A 21,546-nucleotide genomic window follows, 5' to 3' on the forward strand; every position below is an offset into this window, starting at 1 on the left:
GACCCTTGTAGATTTTATTCTCAATTCAAAAGATTTCAGCAGATATAAAGGAGAGAAAAGATGCCACAATCAATTTGTTAGAGTTTTCAGGTGATCCATTCACAGGTGAGACTCCAGGCTTCTATTCGTCAACTGTACATGGTGAATCCTGGAGGCAGTTAAGAAGAGCAGGCCACTTGGCCTAATTAAGAAGAATCAAACTGGTTTGAACGCATTTTGTAGCAGCTGCAGGTAAGTTGCGTCATGCCCTTCTCACTGGTTTCCAGACATGAGATTCAGGAGTTTGCCCGCCCACAGCTCATGCTTGTCACATGTGTGTCGTTCAACCAAGAGCGACTCCAGACATAGAATTTGCACAATTTTCTCTGGAAATTGGAGAAAGAGAAACATGATTAGCACTGCTTGAGGCAGAAAACATTCCTTCCCCGTGTTCAGTGGGATGACAGGTATGTATGTTTGTTAACACAAGGCTTCCAACCAAAGATTTACCTAGACCAGGGGTGGGGAACAGTGGCTCTCCAGATGTTTTTTGCCTACAACTCCCATCAGCCCCAGCCAGCATGGCCAATCGCTGGGGCTGATGGGAGTTGTAGGCAAAAAAACATCTGGAGAGCCACTGTTCCCCACCCCTGAGCTAGACTAATACATTTTATGGAGAGTTATCTATCTACTGGGGAAATTGCCTTGAATAAATTTGGAGAAGCAGTGCACATATTTTAAAAATAATAATAATAATGATAATAATAATAATAATAATAATAATAATAATAATAATAATAATAATAATAATTTTTTATTTCTATCCCGCCCTCCCCGCCGGAGCAGGCTCAGGGCGGCTCACAACATAAAATACACATTACATCAATTATACTTATAAAAACATAGTTAAAACAATTACAAATTATTAAAATTAGCATAACAATAAGGTGTTAACAATAAAGCGTTATAAACAGGTTATCAGTGAGTTTCAAAGAATAAAAGCATTTTCAGCAGCCTCTAGCTTTGTCACTAGTTTTGTCACTAGTTGAAGGCCATCTTGAAAAGGTGGGTCTTACAGGCCCTACAGAATCCATCTAAACATCGTAGGGCCCTCACCTCCTCAGGGAGTTGATTCCACAGTAGTGGAGCGGTGATAGAGAAGGCCCAGTCCCGGGTGGCCTTCAGTCTGGCCTCCCTTGGCCCAGGGATATTCAACTGGTTTTTCCTGGATGACCTCAGTGCCCTCTGGGGCTCATATGGGGAAAGACGGTCCCTCAGGTAGGTAGGTCCTCGGCCATATAGGGCTTTAAAGGTGATAACCAGCACCTTGTAGCGAACTCGGTATGCCACTGGCAGCCAGTGCAGCCCGCGCAGCCCCGGCCGTATGTGCTCCCACCTTGGGAGCCCCAACAACAGCCTAGCCGCCGCGTTCTGCACAGGTATTTCAATTCCAGGAAGCATCCAACCTTAACTCCATTTTTTTGGACTTCCTGAGCCTCACCTTCCACCCCCACCCAACTTAAGTAGGCCTATTGAAGATACCACCCTATACTAGAAGAAGATACCGGATTTATATCCTGCCCTCCACTCTGAAGAGTCTCAGAGCGGCTCACAATCTCCTTTACCTTCCTCCCCCACAACAGACACCCTGCGAGGTGGGTGGGGCTGGAGAGGGCTCTCAGAGCAGCTGCCCTTTCAAGGACAACCTCTGCTGACCCAAGGCCATGCCAGCAGGTGCAAGTGGAAGAGTGAGGAATCAAACCCAGTTCTCCCAAATAAGAGTCCGCACACTTAACCACTACACCAAACTGGCTCTCCTGCTTCTAGGGTTCTCTCCTCTGCTCATTCTCCTTCGTGTTGTCATTTCTCACATCCTCTCTCTCTTAGGCTTGTATCCCTCCACTCATACTGCTCTCTGCCTCCCAATCTCCGATGACATTATCCAATTTCTTGGCCTACTCTTGTTAGGGTGGCCAATCCCCAGGAGGAGACAGGGCATCCCCCAGTTTGGAGGCCCTCACCCCGCTTCAGGGTAATCAGAAAGCAGGGGGGTGAAATGTCTACCAGGCACTCTGGTCTTCCCTATGAAGATCGATTCCCATATAGTATAATGGAAAATTGATCCGCGGGTATCTGGGGAGGCTGTTTTCTGAGGTAGAGGTGCCACATTTGTAGCATAGCATCCAGTGCCTCTCCCCAAAATAACCTCCAAGTTTCAAAAAGATTGGACCAGGGGGTCCAATTCTATGAGCCCACAAAGAAGGTGCCCCTATCTATCATTTCCAATGGCGGGGAGGCATTTAAAAGGGGAGGGGAAGCCTTTAAATGTGATGGCCAGAACTCCCTTTGGATTATGCTTATCACACCCTTGCTCTGGGCTCCACCCCCAAAGTCTCCTGGCTCCACCCTCAAAGTCCCCAGATATTTCTTGAATTGGACTTGGCAACCCTAACTCCTGTTGAGAAGTGTGCCAGCAATCCCAGCCTCTGTTCCTGCCAACAGCACTGCCCCTCCTCATCCTAGGGCCACCATGACCTGTTACACAAGGTTGCTGGAAGTCAAACCCATGACAAGACTATAAAGTAAACAAAACATTAATCCCAGTTTAAACAAATGAACAGCAGCAGGCATCAAAAAGAACTCACCCCAATATTATAAGGCCAACAGTAACAGCGTTGTTTTAAATTATCTTTAAACAATGATGGAGAAGCTATAATTCTGAAAATTACAGATTTTTTTTTAATTAGTCAAGGCCTGGTTTCTTTGCTATCAAGGCAACGCCTCATGGCATTTATGTCTGTAAGACTGTTTACTTTGCTGCTCCTGCTATGTAATGTCTGTTTTTTATGATATTATTTTAACTGTTTTAGAAGAAGCCTGCAGATTTATACCCCGCTCTTCTCTCTGAGCAGCTTACAATCCCCTATATCTTCTCCCCCCCACAACAGACACCCTGTGAGGTGGGTGAGGCTGAGAGCGCTTGCCCAGAAGCTGCCTTTCAAGGACAACTCCTGTGATAACTATGGCTGACCCAAGGCCATTCCAGCAGCTGTAACTGGAGGAGTGGGGAATCAAACCTGGTTCTCCCACATAAGAGTCCGCGCACTTAACCACTACACCAAACTGGCTCTCTCACACCAAACATTGTTGTAAGCCACCCTGAGCCCACTTGCGGGATAGGGCAGGATATAAACCTAAAAATTACATTAAATTAAAGCAAGAGCCATTCAGAGGTGCCCTGCCATTACCTGAAGACCCTGACGTCCTTGGGGGTCTCCCATCCAAGAACTCATCAGAACTGACCCTGCTTAGCTTCTGAGATCCAGGTCTTGGCCAAGGAGGCCATCCAAGTAGGAGTGAATTATTCAAGAGAGTCAGTGAGGTATAGTAGCTAGAGTGCTAGACTGGGATTCGGGAGATGCAGTTTCAAACCCCCACTCAGCCATGAATTATCTGAGTAATTTTGGGGCAATCTCTTCTCTAGCATCCCAACCAATCTCACAGGTTTGTTGTGAGGGTGAAATGAAGGAGGGGTGAATGATGTTGTAAGCTTTTTTGGATCCCCACTGAACTCTAAATAAGTGTATTGGTGGTACCCAGTTAAAAACCCATGGGCCAAATAAAATTCTCAGGAGATCAGCTTGTGTTGTTTTGTGACCTGATAGGTCTGTCACTGTTGTCAAATTTCAGTTAGACATGTCACTGTTGTCAAATTTCAGTTAGATGTGAACCGCTCTAACAGGTTGCTGCCACAGCCTTTTAAGTTAAGGACGCTCTCATGCATCTATGCTGTAACAAAGACAGTTTTTAAAACATCATCACTAATTGGATTTTGTCTCATTGCAGGGAGAACAATGGATTTCATTGCCCTTTACATAAACTCCAATTAAGAACCCTATTTTGATGGAATTTTTGAATGTGTCAATTAACTGGTATAATTGACTCAGATTTGTTGTGGGAAAGGTGTTCAAGCATTATGTTCATGTCAACTCTTCCTGCCCCCTTCACAGACACCTTAAGAATTACTTCCTTTCAAACTCTATGGCTGCTTTCCTGTGGACATTCCCCCCCCCACACACACACACTGACTTCCAAACTGAAGCACATAATTTGGAAACCTCTACTTAATGGTGTGCTCTAATAGTCCTCCCTCCTCCCCACCATTCTCAATATGCTTTCTCTCAAATTGGCTTTACTCTTTTTAAAAAAAGAATGCAGTCCACGAGCACTTGCATGTTGTATGGAAGGAACAGTGCTTATTTTCCTGCTGCAAAAATCCTACCACCTATATCTGCAGCTTTCCCCACCCCCCTCCCATTAGTCCCTCACAGATGCTGTTTTCCCAACATTTTGTTGTCTTGCTGTGCCACCACGGGACTTTTTTCCAAGCCTTTAGCCTGTAATAGTTACAGATCAATAGCAATCACTGCTTTCTCTACTTCCATTTAAAAATTCAGTTCCTCTGAATTCCCAGGGTTTTTTAAAAATGACATCTCCAGTCTTTTTTGTTGTGGAGTTATAAAGGGAAAGGTGCGAACAGTTTACCCCAGTTGCCTGGAGAATGGGAAATCCTGTTAGGGGTGAACTTCTAGAAGTACCTCTGACTACCACTATGGTGGGTACCAAGAAACTGAAAGGCCAGCTGGAAGCCCAAATAGACAGCAACATTCAGACCATGACAGGAACCCCACTGAACATGGACACTGACCAGCTGATTGGCAGGGATAAGCTGAATGAAAAGCTTCAGCTGCCCATTTTCACACATTCCTATTAAAAGAACATTTTTCTGTAGGGCTACTAGCAACCCTAACCAGCAGAGACAACCACACTGCTAAGCACCAAGGCAGAGTGTGAAAGGGAAAAGGTTTTGGGGGGGGGGAAGAATGATTAAAGAAAAGTACATAGAAAACTCCCAAACTGCCAACACACATGACCCTGCACTCCCAGGAGTAGTGACAGCAAAGCAGAGCAAACTCTGCCCTGTGCAAACAGCATGTAATTAAAAGGCTCTGGAAGCTGCAAAAGAAAATTAAACATGAGCAATAAGGATAAATTTTGTAAAACCGGAATTATACCAATTCATTTTTTTAATAAATGGGGCAAACCCTAGATTTTCCATAAATACACAGCCTCAATATGAATAATATTCCAGATTTTTGAGGAAATGTTATGCATATACCATGAATGTATGCACATGAAAAATGTGTGCCTTACAACACATGGGAAAGGAGAATTGTGGTGAAGCTGTATGACAATGTGGATTTTGCTTTGTGATACAATTAAGAACACATGCAAACTGTCAGAATACAATTCATTTGTCACCTGGTTGAACATGAAACCTGTGGACAGCTTCCAAACTGAACCACTGATCTACCAAGAATCACCAGTTTAAATCTACATGGTAATTCTTCGCCCAAAGGGTGATTAACATATGGAATTCATTGCCACGGGAGGTGGTGGTGGCTGCAAGCACAGACAGCTTCAAGAGGGGAATGGATAAACATATGGAGCAGAGGTCCATCAGTGGCTATTAGCCACAGCATATTGCTGAAACTCTGTGGGGCAGTGATACTCTGTCTTCTTGGTGCTGGCGGGGGGGGGGGGCACAGTGGGAGGACTTCTAGTGTTCTGGCCCCACTGATGGACCTCCTGATGGCGCCTGGTTTTTTTGGCCACTGTGTGACACAGAGTGTTGGACTGTATGGGCCATTGGCCTGATCCAACATGGCTTCTCTTATGTTCTTAATATAGCCCTGCATCCCTCCTAAGTACCTGGCAATTCTTGTCCACGCAGGGAAAACTCTGTTTTTTAAAAGGGTATACCCTGCATACTCTAAAATCTCCCTAAATATCTTACCTTTACTTCAACAGTTCAGAAAAGTTCCCACTTCTTCCTATAGTTATCCCTTCAATTTTGATACGTTTCTTGTTCCACAACTGCTCTGCTTAAGAACGTGTTAGAGCCCTCCCTTCTCAGATGGAGGTTCCTCTAGTACTCCAGTGTTCTGATCCTCACTGAAGACAAATGCTCCAGGGGTGCCCCCAGCAATTGCCATTCAGAGATAAACTGCCTCTGAACATTGAGGTTCCCTTTAGCCATCATGCCTTGATACCCTCATGAACCCATTCTCCAAGAATCCAGCTAATCCACTTTTAAAGCAACCTAAGGTGGGAGCAGTAACAAATCACTCAGCAGCATTCTATAACTAGAGTTTGTGGTAATTCCAGATTGCGGTAATTCCTTCTCCATGCTTCAGTTAAATATTCCCTGTTCACTTGTGGGGCATTCCTGAATACTCCTGAATTAGTTCCCTGGGGTGGGGGGAGCGGTCCTTTCAGTACTGCTTTTCTGTTTTCAGTAAAACTTATTACTTTCCCCCTCAGGATAATGATTTTATAATTGCATAATTTATGATGATGAGAAAGGCAGTATTTAAAGCCCCTCCCCCAACAGGAGAAAGATTCCTTTAGAAAGGCCAATGCTAGCCAGTGTAGAAACACAAGCTGCTTTGAAACAGCGGCAGGAAGGAAAACTTCAAGGTCAATAACCTTGACAAGCCTCCACATTCAATTTGTATTTATTTTTATCCTGCTTTTCTCCTAATCAAGGGGACTCAAAGCAGCTTACATCAAGCAATAACATTTTGTCCAATCTGCACACAAAGGAAGACATTTTACGTGAACAACAGTGCCACAAATCCCCCTGAGCAAAAATGCCCCAGAAAACTGGAACCATTAGAAAGCCTGTCTCCTGTGCTTATGGGAGGAGGGGTAACCTAGCAACTGCCACAGGAAGTCCAGATGCCCTCTCTTGAGCCAATCTGAACACATGAAGAGGCAGGCCCTTCACCTGTCAAGGTCAATATTGTCTACTCTGACTAGTAGGTCTTTCACATCACTTACTACTTGGTTGTTCCTTTAATTGGAGATACCAGGAACCGGACTTGGAACCTTCTGCATATAAAACACATACTCTGCCCCCAAATCACAGCCTCTCCCCTGCAAGGCATCAAAGTATTTAATGTGCAGTTTACTATTTTTAAATGAACACACAAAAAGCTGCCGTATACTGAACCAGACTCTTGGTCCATCAAAGTCAGCATAGACTGGCAGCAGCACTCCAGGGTCTCGGGCTGAGGTCTTTCACATCAACCAACTCCCTGGCCCTTTTTAAAACTGGAGATGCCAGGGATTGAACCTGAGACCTTCTATATGCAGAGCAGATGCTCTACCACTGAACCACAGCCCTTCCCCAAATGATTTGAAAACATGACTATGAAAAGCAAGCTATAAACCTCTTAAATAATTTTTAAAAAAATATATTGATAATGTTGTCTAGGTACTCCATAAAAACAGAGGGAATCAATGGCCAGTGAGGAAGCACACCAGATTAATGTGTGTCGTTTCCCCACTTAAGATTGCTGGCATTCTTCTCTCACTGTGTCATTACACCCTAGCCAGGAAAAGAACCAAGAGGCTGCTGTTCACAGAACGGTGTGTAACCTCAGCTTTTCACATTACAACATAATGCTAATGCACTGCCCAATGTGACGTTTGTTTGACATCATCTGCAGATGAATCTTTGGGTCAGTGAAAACCTGCAACCCTACTGGTGTTTACAGTTGGGAGTCATGGCACAGACTTTTGAAAGAAAGTCTCCCACACATACACACACAAATGTGGCTATACACATATGCATCAAAAGACAGATGTTATTTCATCACTCATGAAGCAAACGGCTGTGTAAGCTGAGAAATGGTAGAGGTCTGTGATAAATGCAAGTTATAAATGAGCTACCCATCAAGAGACAGATTGTGATGATCCCCCAAGATTCCCAGAAACCTGCAGGCAATATAGCCAGGACGAGGAGAAGTTGTTTGGCAGCATACACACCAAGACACCATGTCCTGGCCTTGTCATGCTTCATGCCATATACTTCTGAGAAGAGGAGGGAGATACAAGTCTATACAAATAAAACAGTCTGCATTTCCAAAACCAAAACACTGATTCAGCCCTCTCTAGAGTCTAGCTCTCTTCCCTGATAAACCTTTATCTCTTAACATCAATAAGCCTGGCTGGGGCTATTCTGTGGTGAGGCAAAGATACTCTGCTCATGCTCAGAGGTTCTCGCATCTCTTCTGCTCATGGATAAGGATGAGCTGTATCAATGTTCTGAGGCCATTACTCAGAATACAGGAACAAATAAGAAGGAATGGCTCTCACTAGCTCTTAAAGAACCTCACTGTCCCTGTGTTTTTGCCAGGTTTCACTACTAGCGTCATTACTGTCATTATACATGAACATGATTAAAAGCTGGCTAAAGGATGCATAAAAGGTAGCAAGTCAATGTAAATGACAGTGGCTTTTATGGTTCGACTAGGATGGGGAAAGACCCCAAACTCAAGACTCACACCCTCAACCATAAAACTTAGCAAGTGATTTCAGCCTAGTCTCCCTCTCTCTCTCAGTCTAAATCATCGACAGAGCCGCTGGGAGAATACTATGTGTTAGGGTTGACAGGCTACAGGCAGGAGCTTGGAGGCAGAGACATGAGGGAACACACAGCATCACATGTGCCATGTCTCTACACTAATGCTCAGAGTAACGGGGGGAGGTGGGTGGAAAGTAATATATGGGGTAGATAAATTAATGATGTAAGATATATAGATTTATCACCATATGTTACCAATAAAAATTGTTTTACACCATCTTCTTAGCAAGAATAGGTAATCTATCCCTATCTCTTACCTTCATGTATTTCCTTAAATAAATGTCATTTATTAGTCTTAGAACTAATTGCTGACTCTGTGTAACTAAGTCTGTTGCCACACCTAGTCCCAGCTCTGCTGTGTTAAAGCCTTGAGCACTCTGCTGCTTTTTCATGGTTCCTTGGCAGTACCAAGTCCAGAGAATCCAACACCTTGTTCCTTCCTTCTGGAAATGCACTAAGGTTTAAATAAGTTCATTTCAGGGTTAGCCAGCTTGGCACCCATGACAGCACTTTCTACCAGTACCAAAAAGGATATTATAGCATTGGAAAAAATCCACAAAAGGGCAACTAGAATGATTAAAGGTTTGGAACACTTTCCCTATGAAGAAAGGTTAAAACGCTTGGGGCTCTTTAGCTTGGAGAAACGTCGACTGCGGGGTGACATGATACTGGTTTACAAGATTATGCATGGGATGGAGAAAGTAGAGAAAAAAGTCCTTTTCTCCCTTTCTCACAATACAAGAACTCGTGGGCATTCAATGAAATTGCTGAGCAGTCAGGTTAAAATGGATAAAAGGAAGTATTTCTTCACCCAAAGGGTGATTAACATGTGGAATTCACGGCCACAGGAGGTGGTGGCGGCTACAAGCATAGCCAGCTTCAAGAGGGGATTGGATAAAAATATGGAGCAGAAGTCCATCAATGGCTATTAGCCACAGTGTATTTTGGCCACTGTGTGATACAGAGTGTTGGACTGGATGGGCCATTGGCCTGATTCAGCATGGCTTCTCTTATGTTCTTATGAGTATGGGAAACACACAGGAGGAACTGGAAGTCCTAATACAAGAAAGAGACTGACATAATAGGCCTTACTGAAACTTGGTGGGATGACACTCACAATGGGAATCTTAGGATTCAGGGGTACAACTTATTTAAAAGAGACAGACAAATGAGAAAGGGCAGAGGTGCAGCAGTATATGTGAAAGAGGTATATACTTGTGAGGAAATATGTGAATCTGAGCATGGCAGCTCAGTTGAGAGTCTTTGGGTAAAAATAAAAGGATTAAGAAATAACAGTGATTTTATGGTGGGGGTCTGCTATATACCACCAAGCCAGGCAGAGGACTTGGATAAGATATTCCTTCAACAAATTGCAAAGTTATCCAAAAGAAGGGACACAGGGATCATAAGAGATTTCAATTACCTAGACATCTGTTGGAAGTCCAACTCTGCTAAAAATGAAAGGTCAAATAGATTCTTGACTTGCTGACAACTTCCTTTTCTAGAAAGTGAAGAAGGAAACAAGGGGATCTGCTATCTTGGATTTGATTCTCACCAACAAGGAAGAATTGATTGAAGAAGTGGAAATAGTGGGCACACTGGGCAGTAGTGACCATGTGATTTTGAAATTTACAGTCTTAGGGAAGGGGAAAGCTATATGTAGTCAGATTTATAGGTTGGACTTCAGAAATGCAAACTTTGACAAACTTAGAACTATGCTGGGTAAAATCCCATGGTCAGAAATACTTAGGAGGAAGGAGATTCAAGAGGGGTGGGAATTTCTTAAAAGCGAAATACTGAAGCACAATCACAGACGATTCCTATTAGAAGAAAAAATGGAAGAAGCCTAAAAAAGCCAAGGTGGCTCCATAAACAACTTTCTAAAGACTTGAGAAATAAAAAAGACTCCTTTAGGAATTGGAAGGAGGGCCTTATAACCAAGGATGAATATGAACAAATCACCAGTGCTTGTAGAGAAAAAGTTAGGAAAGCTAAAGCTCAGTATGAGCTTAGGCTGGCCAAAGATGCTAAAAACAACAAAAAGGGGTTATTTTCTTATATTTACAGAAAGAAAAAAAAACAAGGACATGGTAGGCCCATTATGAGGGCAGGAAAGTGAAATCGTAACACATAATGAAAAGAGGGCAGAACTGCTCAATTCCTACTTTTCCTCAGTCTTCTCTTCTGAGGGAAACAGTGCTCAACATTGCAAAAACAACATCTACTGAGGGTATGGAGTTCCAACCTAGGATCAGCATGGGAGTAGTACAGAAACACCTAGTTTCTTTAAATGAAACTAAGTCCTCAGGGCCAGATGAACTGCATCCAAGGGATCTAAAAGAGCTTGTGGATGTAATTTCTGGTTATTATTTTTGAGAATTCTTAAAGAACAGGAGAGGTGCTGGAAGACTGGAGGTGGGTGAATGTTGTCCCCATCTTCAAGAAGGGGTAAAAGGAGGATCTGAGTAAGTACCGACCCATCAGCTTGACATCTATACCTGGAAAAGTTTTAGAACAAATCATCAAACAGTCATTCCTGGAACATTTAGAAAGGATGGCTGTGATTACTAAGAGACAGCATGGTTTTCTCAAGAACAAGTCAAACTAACCTGATTCTATAATTCTACGATTCTATGTCATTTCCAGAGGAAAACCTGGAAATGATGCAATGTTGTTATAGGAACCACCAGAAGCACTTTGGTAAATCCAGTTTCTGGCAGTTCTTCAAGCTGCATGACAGCAGTTCCAAGTTTCCCCTGGAAGTGACATCATACACATGCAATGCTGCAGTTTTTTTTAAAAAAATAAGGGTTGTTGGTGGGAAGCCTCTTACCAAAGTTGGAGACCTAGCAACCCTGCCTTGGGCTGGATCTCAGAAAACTGTCTTGTTAATGGTGTGCCTTTCCTCATTACAAGAAGCCCTTCACAATATAAGAGTTCCATCTTTCATCACAAGAAGTTCCTTGTCCTAGATGAAGTTGCCACTGTTAGCATAGGCGTAAAGTATGTGGGGGCTGGCGGGCTGCAACCCCCCTGGAATTTTCCCACCCAGGGCTAAGCTCCCGCTGGGCAATCAACACAAGACTTGGGGCTTCAAAGGCATGAATGGGGTGATAAAGGCTATGTGTGATTTTCCCTCTGAGCTTCAAAGTCAGTGAATGACTTTATGAATGACTTAATGACTTTACAACCCAAGCTCAGCTCCTTAGAAATGCTAATTGAGCTTTCCCCACACCAGAGGCTAGGTGTCAATCTTCAGCTACAGACGTCCTTCAATACAAAAAGAAGTCACAGCCCTCATATCCCAAACTAGCCAGATATCATCAGAGTTTGGAAACTACACAGGAATGGCCATGGTTAGTGCTTGGAGGAAAGCTGAGGCTGCTGTGCAGAGGAAGACAGTGGCAAACCACTTCTGCTTGTCTCTTGCCTTGAAAGTCTCATGAGGTGGAAAAGATGATGAACCAATCAGCCTTGGATAGGGCACCAATTGTCAAGATAATAGTGACACTCCTTCCCCCTCCACTTTTAATGCACCAACAGTCAGACTGCAGGCTCTCTTGGGTGGTGGATTCAAAATACTTGCCTGGTTCCAATTTACATTTGGGGAGAAATGTGAGATTGAGTAAGGCCATGAAGATCAGAGGCCTTTAAGAACAAAATCTGAGGCCAGTGGCACCTTTAAGAACCAACCAAATTTTATTCTGGGCATCAGCTTTTGTGTGCATGTACACTGTTTCATTTAGATTGCACACACACTTATTTTATCTGACATGAGCCTTTTTTCCCTATTAATCACTGATCTTATTTATTGTTTTGCTGCTGTTGGTTTTATGATGTGAGCCATCCTGAGCCCATTTTGTGGGTAGGGCAGGATATGTTGAATACATGAAATGTAAGTTTGATTTCTGAGTATAAGTGAAAACTGAATGATTTAGGTGTCAAGCCCTGGTATCTGCAGCAGCTGTAAACTGTAGCATATACTGAACCCAACATACAGTTGGTGACAGCCAGTTTGGTGCAGTAGTTAATTGCACAAACTCTTATCTGGGAGAACCGGGTTTGATTCCCCCCGCCTCCACTTGCAGCTGCTGGAAAGGCCTTGGGTCAATAATCACTTTTGTAGAAGTTGTCCATGAAAGGGCAGCTGCTGTAAGAGCTCTCTTATCCCAACCTACCTCACAGGGTGTCTGTTGAGGGGTAGAGGGGGGGGAGGAAAAGGCGATTGTGCTTCGGGGTCATCAGAAAACAGCAGGGGGAAATGTTCCCCTAAAGCTTTTCTGTATTGCCTTTTAGTGTCAAATTTGTGACCATTAGTTTGTCCTATGCACATATGTATATTTGCAGATCTTAAAGTGACTATTCTAAAAGTGAATTTCAAAAACAGGCCACAGCAAGAGACCACTATAACCACTGGCCAACTCCCTCCTTTTTCTGGGTTTGGCCCTGTCCATGGACATTGTTGGGGGAGTGCTCCCTAAATTTATGGGGAGGGAGCTTCTCCATAAATTCATAGGTAGTGATAATGGGGTCCCTCCCTGTGATGTCACTGGCTCATCCCTATGATGTCATTGGATCAAATGTCTGGCTGGGCCCCCTCCCCCCCCCCCCGCAGGAAATTGAAACATCTATGCCCCTGACTGTTAGCAGAATAGGGTGATAGGATGCTGAGTTCTTTGAAGACATTGGATTTATATTCCACCCTCCACCCCGAATCTCAGAGTGGCTCACAATCTCCTTTATCTTCCTCCCCCACAACAGACACCCTGTGAGGTGTGGGGGGCTGAGAGGGCTCTCACAGCAGCTGTCATTTCAAGGACAAGTCCTACAAAAGCTTTGGCTGACCCAAGGCCATTCCAGCAGCTGCATGTGGAGGAGTGGGGAATCAAACCTGGTTCTCCCAAATAACAGTCTGCACACTTAACCACTACACCAAACTGGCTCTTGATGAAAGAGCGGGGACCAAATATGAAGGACTGCCAGGTCCCCCACATCTTTGCTTGACTGCTTTCCCTCAGAGGCCAGTGTTTGGGAACCCCCCTCACCAACTTCAGATGGGTGACTCATTTTGGAACTCTTCCTGCTACAGCTATCCAGCTTGGCCTCAAAAGCTGATGATTAACAGCAGTGTGGTTTCCCTTAACTTCTTTAATATTGCTTCCCATTTTAATTCCTTGGTGCTGCACTCATTACTATTTCATTGTTTTAGATATATATTTTTAGAAGTATTTCTTAGGTGGAGGTCTTCCACATTGCCTGCTTTCAACTGGAGATGCCCAGGATTGAACCTTGCATCTTCTGCCTGCAAATCAAATGCTCCACCATTGAGCCATAGCCCCTATCCTATTTAATATTAAGGGTCCACCCCACACACACACAATCCCAAACACATGAAGAAGAAGAAGATATTGGATTTATATCCTGCCCTACATTCTGAATCTCAGAGCGGTCACAATCACCTTTACCTTCCCCCCCCCCCACAACAACAAGCACTTTGTGAGGTAGGTGGGGCTGAGGGAGCTCTTACAGCAGCTGCCCTTTTAAGGACAACTCTCCGAGAGCTATAGCTGACCCAAAGCCATTCTAGCAGCTGCAAGTGGAAGAGTGGGGAATCAAAACCGGTTCTCCCAGATAAGAGTCTGCACACTTAACCACTACACCAAACCGGCTCTCTATTAAGTATTAACGCAGCATGCACAGATCTCTGCACGACTGGAAACACAACCTATCTGGCCATGTGCAGAATACCGTTTATCTATGCAATTCTGCTCCTGTATGTCACAGTCAACTCTTCACAGGCAGTTTTTTCTCTCTTCAGTTGTCCATTGAACCAAACAAAAATGCAATAATGGAAATGGTTGAGAAACATTCTGGCCCTAGTTGGAGTTGCATCCCCTCCAAAAGTGTGCAAGGTGGAAATTTTAATGGGGAAGAGTGGGAGGATTGTGACAGCCTTCTCCAGTTCTCTTATTTCTTTACTGAACGCTTTGGTGACTCACACCTCTCTTTAGCATAGACACAAAGCCAAAATATTGAAACCCAACAGAGCTCTGTCGGCTTAAGTTAACTCTTTCACTTAATGTAGCCAAATATTTTAAACTGAATCTTCAAAAGGTTATGCTAATTACAAAACATATTTCTACTGCTGTGAAATGATGCAGAACACATTTTTGAACAACTGTAGTCAATTATTGTAATTTAAGATGGGCATTCCTTGGGAATGTCAGCCTCCAGCCATTTTCTCTCTCTCGGCTTGGCTTCGCGAACGAAGATTTAAGAAGGGTGCAATAGTCCACGTTTGCTGCAGGCTCGCTGGTGGCTGACAAGACCAATGTGGGACAGGCAGGTCCGGCCACAGCGGCTGCAGGGAAAAGTCTGATTTAGGGTTGGTCCTGTAGCAGTGCGATTCTTCCTCAATCTCCTTTTGTCCTCAAGACCAGCTATGCGTGCGTTCTCAAAGGAAGAGACAGCCTGGTGGATGGTGTGCCTCCATGCTTTGCGATCTGAGGCTAGGTCAGACCACTGGTGATGGTTGATGTGACAGGTGCTAAGGGATTTCTTCAAGGAGTCCTTGTACCTCTTCTTTGGTGCCCCTCTATTTCGATGGCCGGTGGAGAGTTCGCCATACAGGGCAATCTTGGGAAGGCGGTGGTTTTCCATCCTAGAAATATGCCCTGCCCAGCGCAGCTGCGTCTTCAACAGCAGTGCCTCGATGCTGGTAACCTCTGCCCGCTTGAGGACTTCAGTGTTGGTCACAAAGTCACTCCAGTGGATGTTGAGGATGGTGCGAAGGCAGCGCTGATGAAAGCGCTCAAGGAGTCGCAGGTGATGACGGTATAAAACCCACGATTCGGAGCCATAGATGAGGGTTGTCATCACAACCGCTTTGTAAACATTGATCTTTGTGCCTTTTTTCAGATGCTTGTTGCTCCACACTCTTTTGTGCAGTCGGCCAAATGCACGGTTTGCCTTTGCCAGCCTGTTGTCAATCTCCTTGTCGATCTTGGCATCTGAGGAGATGATGCACCCCAGGTAGCTGAACTGCTGGACTGTCTTCAGAACTGATTCACCCACAGTGATGCAGGGAGGGTGATAATCTTCCTGGGGTGCAGGCTGGTGGAGAACTTCTGTCTTCTTCAGACTAACTTCTAGGCCGAATAGCTTGGCAGCCTCTGCAAAGCAGGACGTCATATGCTGCAGAGCTGATACCGAGTGGGAGACGAGTGCAGCATCGTCAGCAAACAGTAGCTCTCGGATGAGTTTTTCCATTGTCTTGGAGTGTGCCTTTAGTCGCCTCAGGTTGAACAGGCTGCCATCGGTGCGATAGCGGATGTAGACACCATCGTCCTCATCTAGATCTACTGCGGCTCTTTGAAGCATCATGCTAAAGAAGATCGTAAAGAGAGTTGGCGCGAGAACGCAGCCTTGCTTTACACCTGTGCCTATTGGGAAGGGCTCCGAGAGGTCGTTGCAGTGTCTGACTTGGCCTCGCTGGTCTTCGTGTAGCTGGATGATCATGCTGAGGAACCTTGGGGGACATCCTAAACGTTCCAAGATTTGCCACAGGCCTTTCCTGCTAACGGTATCGAAAGCTTTGGTAAGGTCGACAAAAGTCACATACAGACCCTTGTTCTGTTCCCTGCATTTCTCTTGGAGCTGCCTGAGAACAAATACCATGTCGGTGGTGCTCCTGTTAGCTCTGAAGCCGCACTGGCTCTCTGGGAGGAGTTCTTCTGCAATGGTGGGCACCAGTCTGTTCAGGAGTATTCTGGCAAGGATTTTGCCTGCGATGGAGAGCAGGGTTATCCCCCGGTAGTTGGAGCAGTCTGACTTTTCCCCTTTGTTCTTGTATAGGGTGATGATGATTGCATCGCGAAAGTCCTGTGGTAATTTGCCTTGTTCCCAGCAGGTGACAAGTACTTTGTGAAGTGAGCTATGTAGTACTGTGCCCCCATGCTTCCAGATCTCTGGTGGAATTCCATCAACTCCTGCTGCCTTGCCACTTTTCAGTTGCTTGATGGCTTTAACAGTCTCTTCTAGGGTGGGGATCTCATCCAACTCTGTTTTCACCGGTTGAAGTGGGGTGAGGTGGATTGCTGAATCTTGAACTACGCGGTTGGCACTGAAGAGAACCTGAAAATACTCCGACCACCGGTTCAGTATGGATGCCTTGTCTGTGAGGAGCACTTGGCCGTCTGCACTATGCAAGGGACTCTGAGCCTGATATGATGGACCATATACTGCCTTCAGGGCTTCGTAGAACCCTCTTAAATCACCAGTGTCTGCACACAGCTGGGTTCTCTCTGCAAGCTTGGTCCACCACTCGTTCTGAATGTCTCGAAGCTTGCACTGGAGGTTGCTACATGCAGCGCGAAAGGTTGCTTTTTTCCCAGGACAGGAGGGCTGAGCAAGATGTGCTTGGTAGGCAGATCTCTTTTTTGCCAGTAATTCTTGGATCTCTTGATTGTTCTCATCAAACCAGTCCTTGTTCTTCCTTGTGGAGAACCCGAGGACTTCTTCAGAGATCTGCAGGACGGTAGTTTTTAGGTGTTCCCAGAGTGCTTCTGGAGAAGGGTCTGTGGGGCAACTGAGGTCCTCAATTCTTGACTGGAGTTTTGCCTGGAAGGCAGCTTTGACTTCGGCTGACTGGAGGCTGCCAACCTGAAACTTCCTCCGAGGGATACCTCCTCTCCTGGGTGTGGGTTTAAAGTGAAGACGGAGATTGCAGCGTACAAGACGATGATCCGTATGACATTCTGCGCTGGGCATTACTCGGGTGTGTAAGACATCGCGAAGGTCTCTCTGGCGCGCCAGAATGTAGTCGATAAGGTGCCAATGCTTGGACCGTGGGTGCATCCAGGTTGTCTTCAGACTGTTCTTCTGCTGGAAGATAGTGTTGGTGATGGTGAGCTGGTGCTCCATGCAGAATTCTAGCAGGAGGCGCCCGTTGTCATTGCAGTTGCCAATGCCGTGTTTGCCAAGTACTCCTTTCCAGGCTTCCGAGTCTTTACCTACTCTGGCATTGAAGTCGCCAAGGATGATCACCTTGTCCTCTGTAGGGGTCTTCTGTACGAGGTTGCGTAGATCAGCATAGAACTTGTTCTTTTCTGCAGGATCTGCTTGAAGGGTTGGGGCATACACACTGAAGAGTGTTGCATGCTGCTTGTTTTGAAGTGGGAGGCGCATGGACATGATGCGATCTGAGTGACCTGTTGGAAGGTTTTCGAGTTTGGAGGCAATGGAGTTCCTGACCATGAAGCCAACGCCAGAAAGGCGGCTCTCAGCCTTTGACTTACCCGACCAGTAGAGGGTATAGCCAGCACCGTGTTCTTGAAGACTACCTTCCTCAGGGAAACAGACCTCACTGAGAGCTGCTATGTCGATATTCAACCTGAGAAGTTCGTGGGCAACTAGAGCAGAGCGTCGTTCAGGGCGACCACTGCCTACTGTGTCAAGCATGGTTCTGATGTTCCAACACGCAAGCTTTAGTCTTTGCACACTTTGTGAGGCAGGTGCATGCCTTTTCTTTGTTGTTATTTTTCGACCGCAAGTAAGGATGCCCGTTGACCGCGGCTAGCCAACTGGGGTGGGGGAGACGAGCTTTGTTTAGGCCACCTTTTCTAGGCCCCTCTCCGTGTGGAGCAAGCAGTGCTGTCCCTAGATAAGGCTGCTTGGTCGTTCAGGGTGCTGCCGAAAGATGCTTTCGTCTCCGGGTTAGCATCAGGCGACCAATATCCTGAACCGCCTACATGCAGGATCGGGACTGCGGCTTCCAGTGGCACCTTCCACCTGCCGTTTCGCCCCTTGCCTATCGCTGCAGGACTTGATGCGTTGTGGGTTGTGTGTGTGGATATGCCCTTCAGGCCTGCGCAGAGGAATTTTTTAGGTGAAGCGCAGTGTGCGCGGTACTGGCTCCACCCTTTCACCTGGGGGTCATCTGCCATGGCCCAGTAAGCCGGGACGCCGGCAGTGAGTCCTCCAGGTGGTAGGTGTTACATTAACGAGCTCTATCTGCCCGGGTTTGATGTTAGAGTTTTCCTTCTCGTAGGCTGGCGAGGTTGGTGGGCCCAGCCTGCCCATCCGGTTATACCGCCGGACAATTCGGTCGCACCATGACGTAGCAAACTCTGTGAAAACGGGGGGGACCAGCGAGAAGGTGTTGCTACGGATGCAGTAATGCAGGAGAGGCCATTGCAGTGACCATCTGCCAGGCATAGCCAGACAGTGACCACGCGGCGTTCACTACACCGGGAGAGGAGAGGCTATGTATTGCGCATGCACTTTCCCTGGGGGGGTAGGATTCCCAGAGGGAGCCCACCCCCCACCACCCCCCAATTTTAGTGTAGTGTAGCCATTTTAGTGTAGTGGTTAAGTGCGTGACTTATTTGGGAGACCCAGGTTGGATTCCCCACTCCTCCACTTGCGGCTGCTGGAATGGCCTTGGGTCAGCCATAGCTCTCAGAGGTTGTCCTTGAAATGGCAGCTTCTGGGAGAGCTCTCTCAGCGCCACCCACCTCACAGGGTGTCTGTTGTGGGGGAGGAAGATAAAGGAGACTGTGAGCCACTCAGATTTGGAGTGGAGGGTGGGACATAAATCCAGTATCATCTTCTTCCATATGGGAATTGGGAATCCCCCAGAATTAGAGCTCATCTCCAGACTACAGAGACCAGTTATGGAGAAAAGGGATGCTTTGAAGGGTAGACTGTATAGCACTGTATCCCACTGAGGTCTTTATCCTCCCCAGGCTCCAGCCCCATATCTCCAGGATTTTCCCGATCTGGCAGCTGTACCTTCCCACCCCACCCCTGCACCAGGGGAGATGTGACAACCCTAGCATTCTGAGATAATAACCTAAGCCACAGAGGACAACTTGCATTCCTGTTTGAGATGCTTACATAGAAGGCACCTGAGCTCAGGGGCAAAGGAACCCTCATTCTTGCTCTTGGTAACAGACAGAGATGCTGGGGGGTGGGAAAGAAGAGACAGTCACCATGATGGACCTTGTGGTCCTACCCACAAACGACCTCATCCTGAAATAAAAAGTAAGGCAGCCAATGGCATTCTTAGATATATTTTGCAGTACTTGACTGCTGCACAAGCTGGTGATGAGCCAACAATCTGCCACCAATCATAACACTGACATGCCAATCCTAATTGAGTGGAGTACTGGGGATTCTTGGGAATGGGTCATGTATACTGAAGTTGCTGGATTTCAGAAGCATCAAGGGGTGACCTTTCATGCACGAATGAGCAATCCCAGGCAAAAATACAGCACCGAGATTCTCCATGCATCCCAATATCACCTCAAACACAACTAAGTGGCTCACACATTCACTTGTCAAGGCTACAGCAAGTCAGCAGAGCAAAAAACAAGCACCATACTTGCAGTGTAAACTAGCCAGGTTCCAGAACCTGCACAGCTTTGCCAACAAGTCCATTCCACTCCTGTCTATTGTTTCTGGTGTCTCAAATCAACCAAGAATGTCCATTCCCTTGAGCATTCTTTTGTTCCACAGGGCTGGTCTTACCATGAGACAAAGGGGCTGCCTCAGGCTGAAGAACTCTACTAAGAGGCAGAGGGAGAGACAGACAGATCTGATCCAGAGGAGAAATCTAAATTGCAATATCCTTCTGTAAACACCCCACTGGAAGAGCACCACCATGCTTTTTTTGCAGGTTCCCATTAATTCCCATCAGTCATGCTTAGGAGAGCACTAAATTGTCCTGCCATGTCCTTCAGTGGTATAAAAGTGCCATTTGGACTTTGGGCACCAAAACGACTGTATCATGTAGAAGCCCTGACCTGGATGGCCTAGGCTAGCCCAGTCTCCGAGGCTAAGCAGGGTCAGCTCTGAATAGTGCTTGGATGGGAGACTACCAAGGAAGTCCATTGCAGTGGCAAACCATCTCTGACCATCTCTTTCCTTGAAAACTCTATGGGGTTGCTGTAAGTCAGCTATGATTTGATGGCACTGTATATACACACCACATAGAGAGCAGTTGTTAGGAGCTTCCTCACAACAGGTAATTAATGTATGGAATTCCCTACACAAAAGGTCAGCAATGCCCACTGTTTACAAGAGAGACTGTTATTCAGTCTCCTTAAGCAGAAGACTGCTGGTTCTAAGGGTTTCTGTCACCCCATGAATATATCACTCTCAGTAGAAAAACATAGACTTTAAGATGTTGCTGATACAAATTATGGCAACTCTCCTCTTTATTTATTTTTTCTTGAAAGGAAAGGAAAGCATCTCTGGGTAGCTTTCTAGATTTAATGATTTCATTTTTGTGGTATGATTTTATATGTCAACTGCTTAGACCAATCTATTTCAGACCAATCTATTTTTAGACCAATCTTCATTATCAATGGAGGCCCAGATAGCAGCCACTGCCAAGTCAGCATTCTTCCACCTGAAGCGGGCAAGGCAGTTGGCCCCCTTCCTGGAACGCCGTGACCTCACAACAGTGATCCATGCAACGGTCACCTCAAGACTGGACTACTGTAATGCCCTCTACTTGGGGCTACCTCTGTGCCGGACCCGGAAGCTGCAGCTGGTGCAGAACGCGTCGGCCAGGCTACTATTGGGGCTCTCGAAATGGGAGCACATACGGCCGGGGCTGCGCGGACTGCACTGGCTGCCAATCACCTACCGAGTCCAGTACAAAGTGTTGGTTATTACCTTTAAAGCCCTATATGGCCGAGGACCAGCCTACCTAAGGGACCGTCTCTCCCCATATGAACCCCAGAGAGCACTGAGGTCAGTGGGTAAAAATAAAATGACCACCCCTGGGCCGAGAGAGGTCAAACTCTAAAACACCAGAGCACGGGCCTTTTCAGCTGCGGCTCCTGCACTGTGGAACCAGCTTCCAGAGGAAGTGCGGGCCCTGCGGAACCTTGACCAGTTCCGCAGGGCCTGCAAGACCGCCCTTTTCAGACAAGCCTATGCTGATATCGACTGCTGAGTTACTAGGAATAAAAGAACCGCCATCTATAATACTACCATGGAACTATCTAAACTGGCAGAACCAGCGCCAGAACAGTTTTATTGCTGCCAGATACATTTAATGTAACTTA

At 46.0% G+C, this 21,546-nt stretch overlaps 1 protein-coding gene across 1 annotated transcript in view; it reads right to left on the bottom strand.

The window, feature by feature from the left end:
• Positions 1-21,546, bottom strand: part of LOC132581595 (cystatin-like) — a 30,351-nt gene continuing 8,805 nt past the window's right edge. The window contains exon 3 of the mRNA XM_060252921.1: positions 1-365. Coding sequence (XP_060108904.1) covers positions 276-365 — 90 coding nt within the window. The 3' untranslated portion in view covers positions 1-275. The remainder of the gene's footprint in view (positions 366-21,546) is intronic.

This window comes from Heteronotia binoei, chromosome 1, assembly GCF_032191835.1.
Source record: "Heteronotia binoei isolate CCM8104 ecotype False Entrance Well chromosome 1, APGP_CSIRO_Hbin_v1, whole genome shotgun sequence".
Taxonomy (NCBI): domain Eukaryota; kingdom Metazoa; phylum Chordata; class Lepidosauria; order Squamata; family Gekkonidae; genus Heteronotia; species Heteronotia binoei.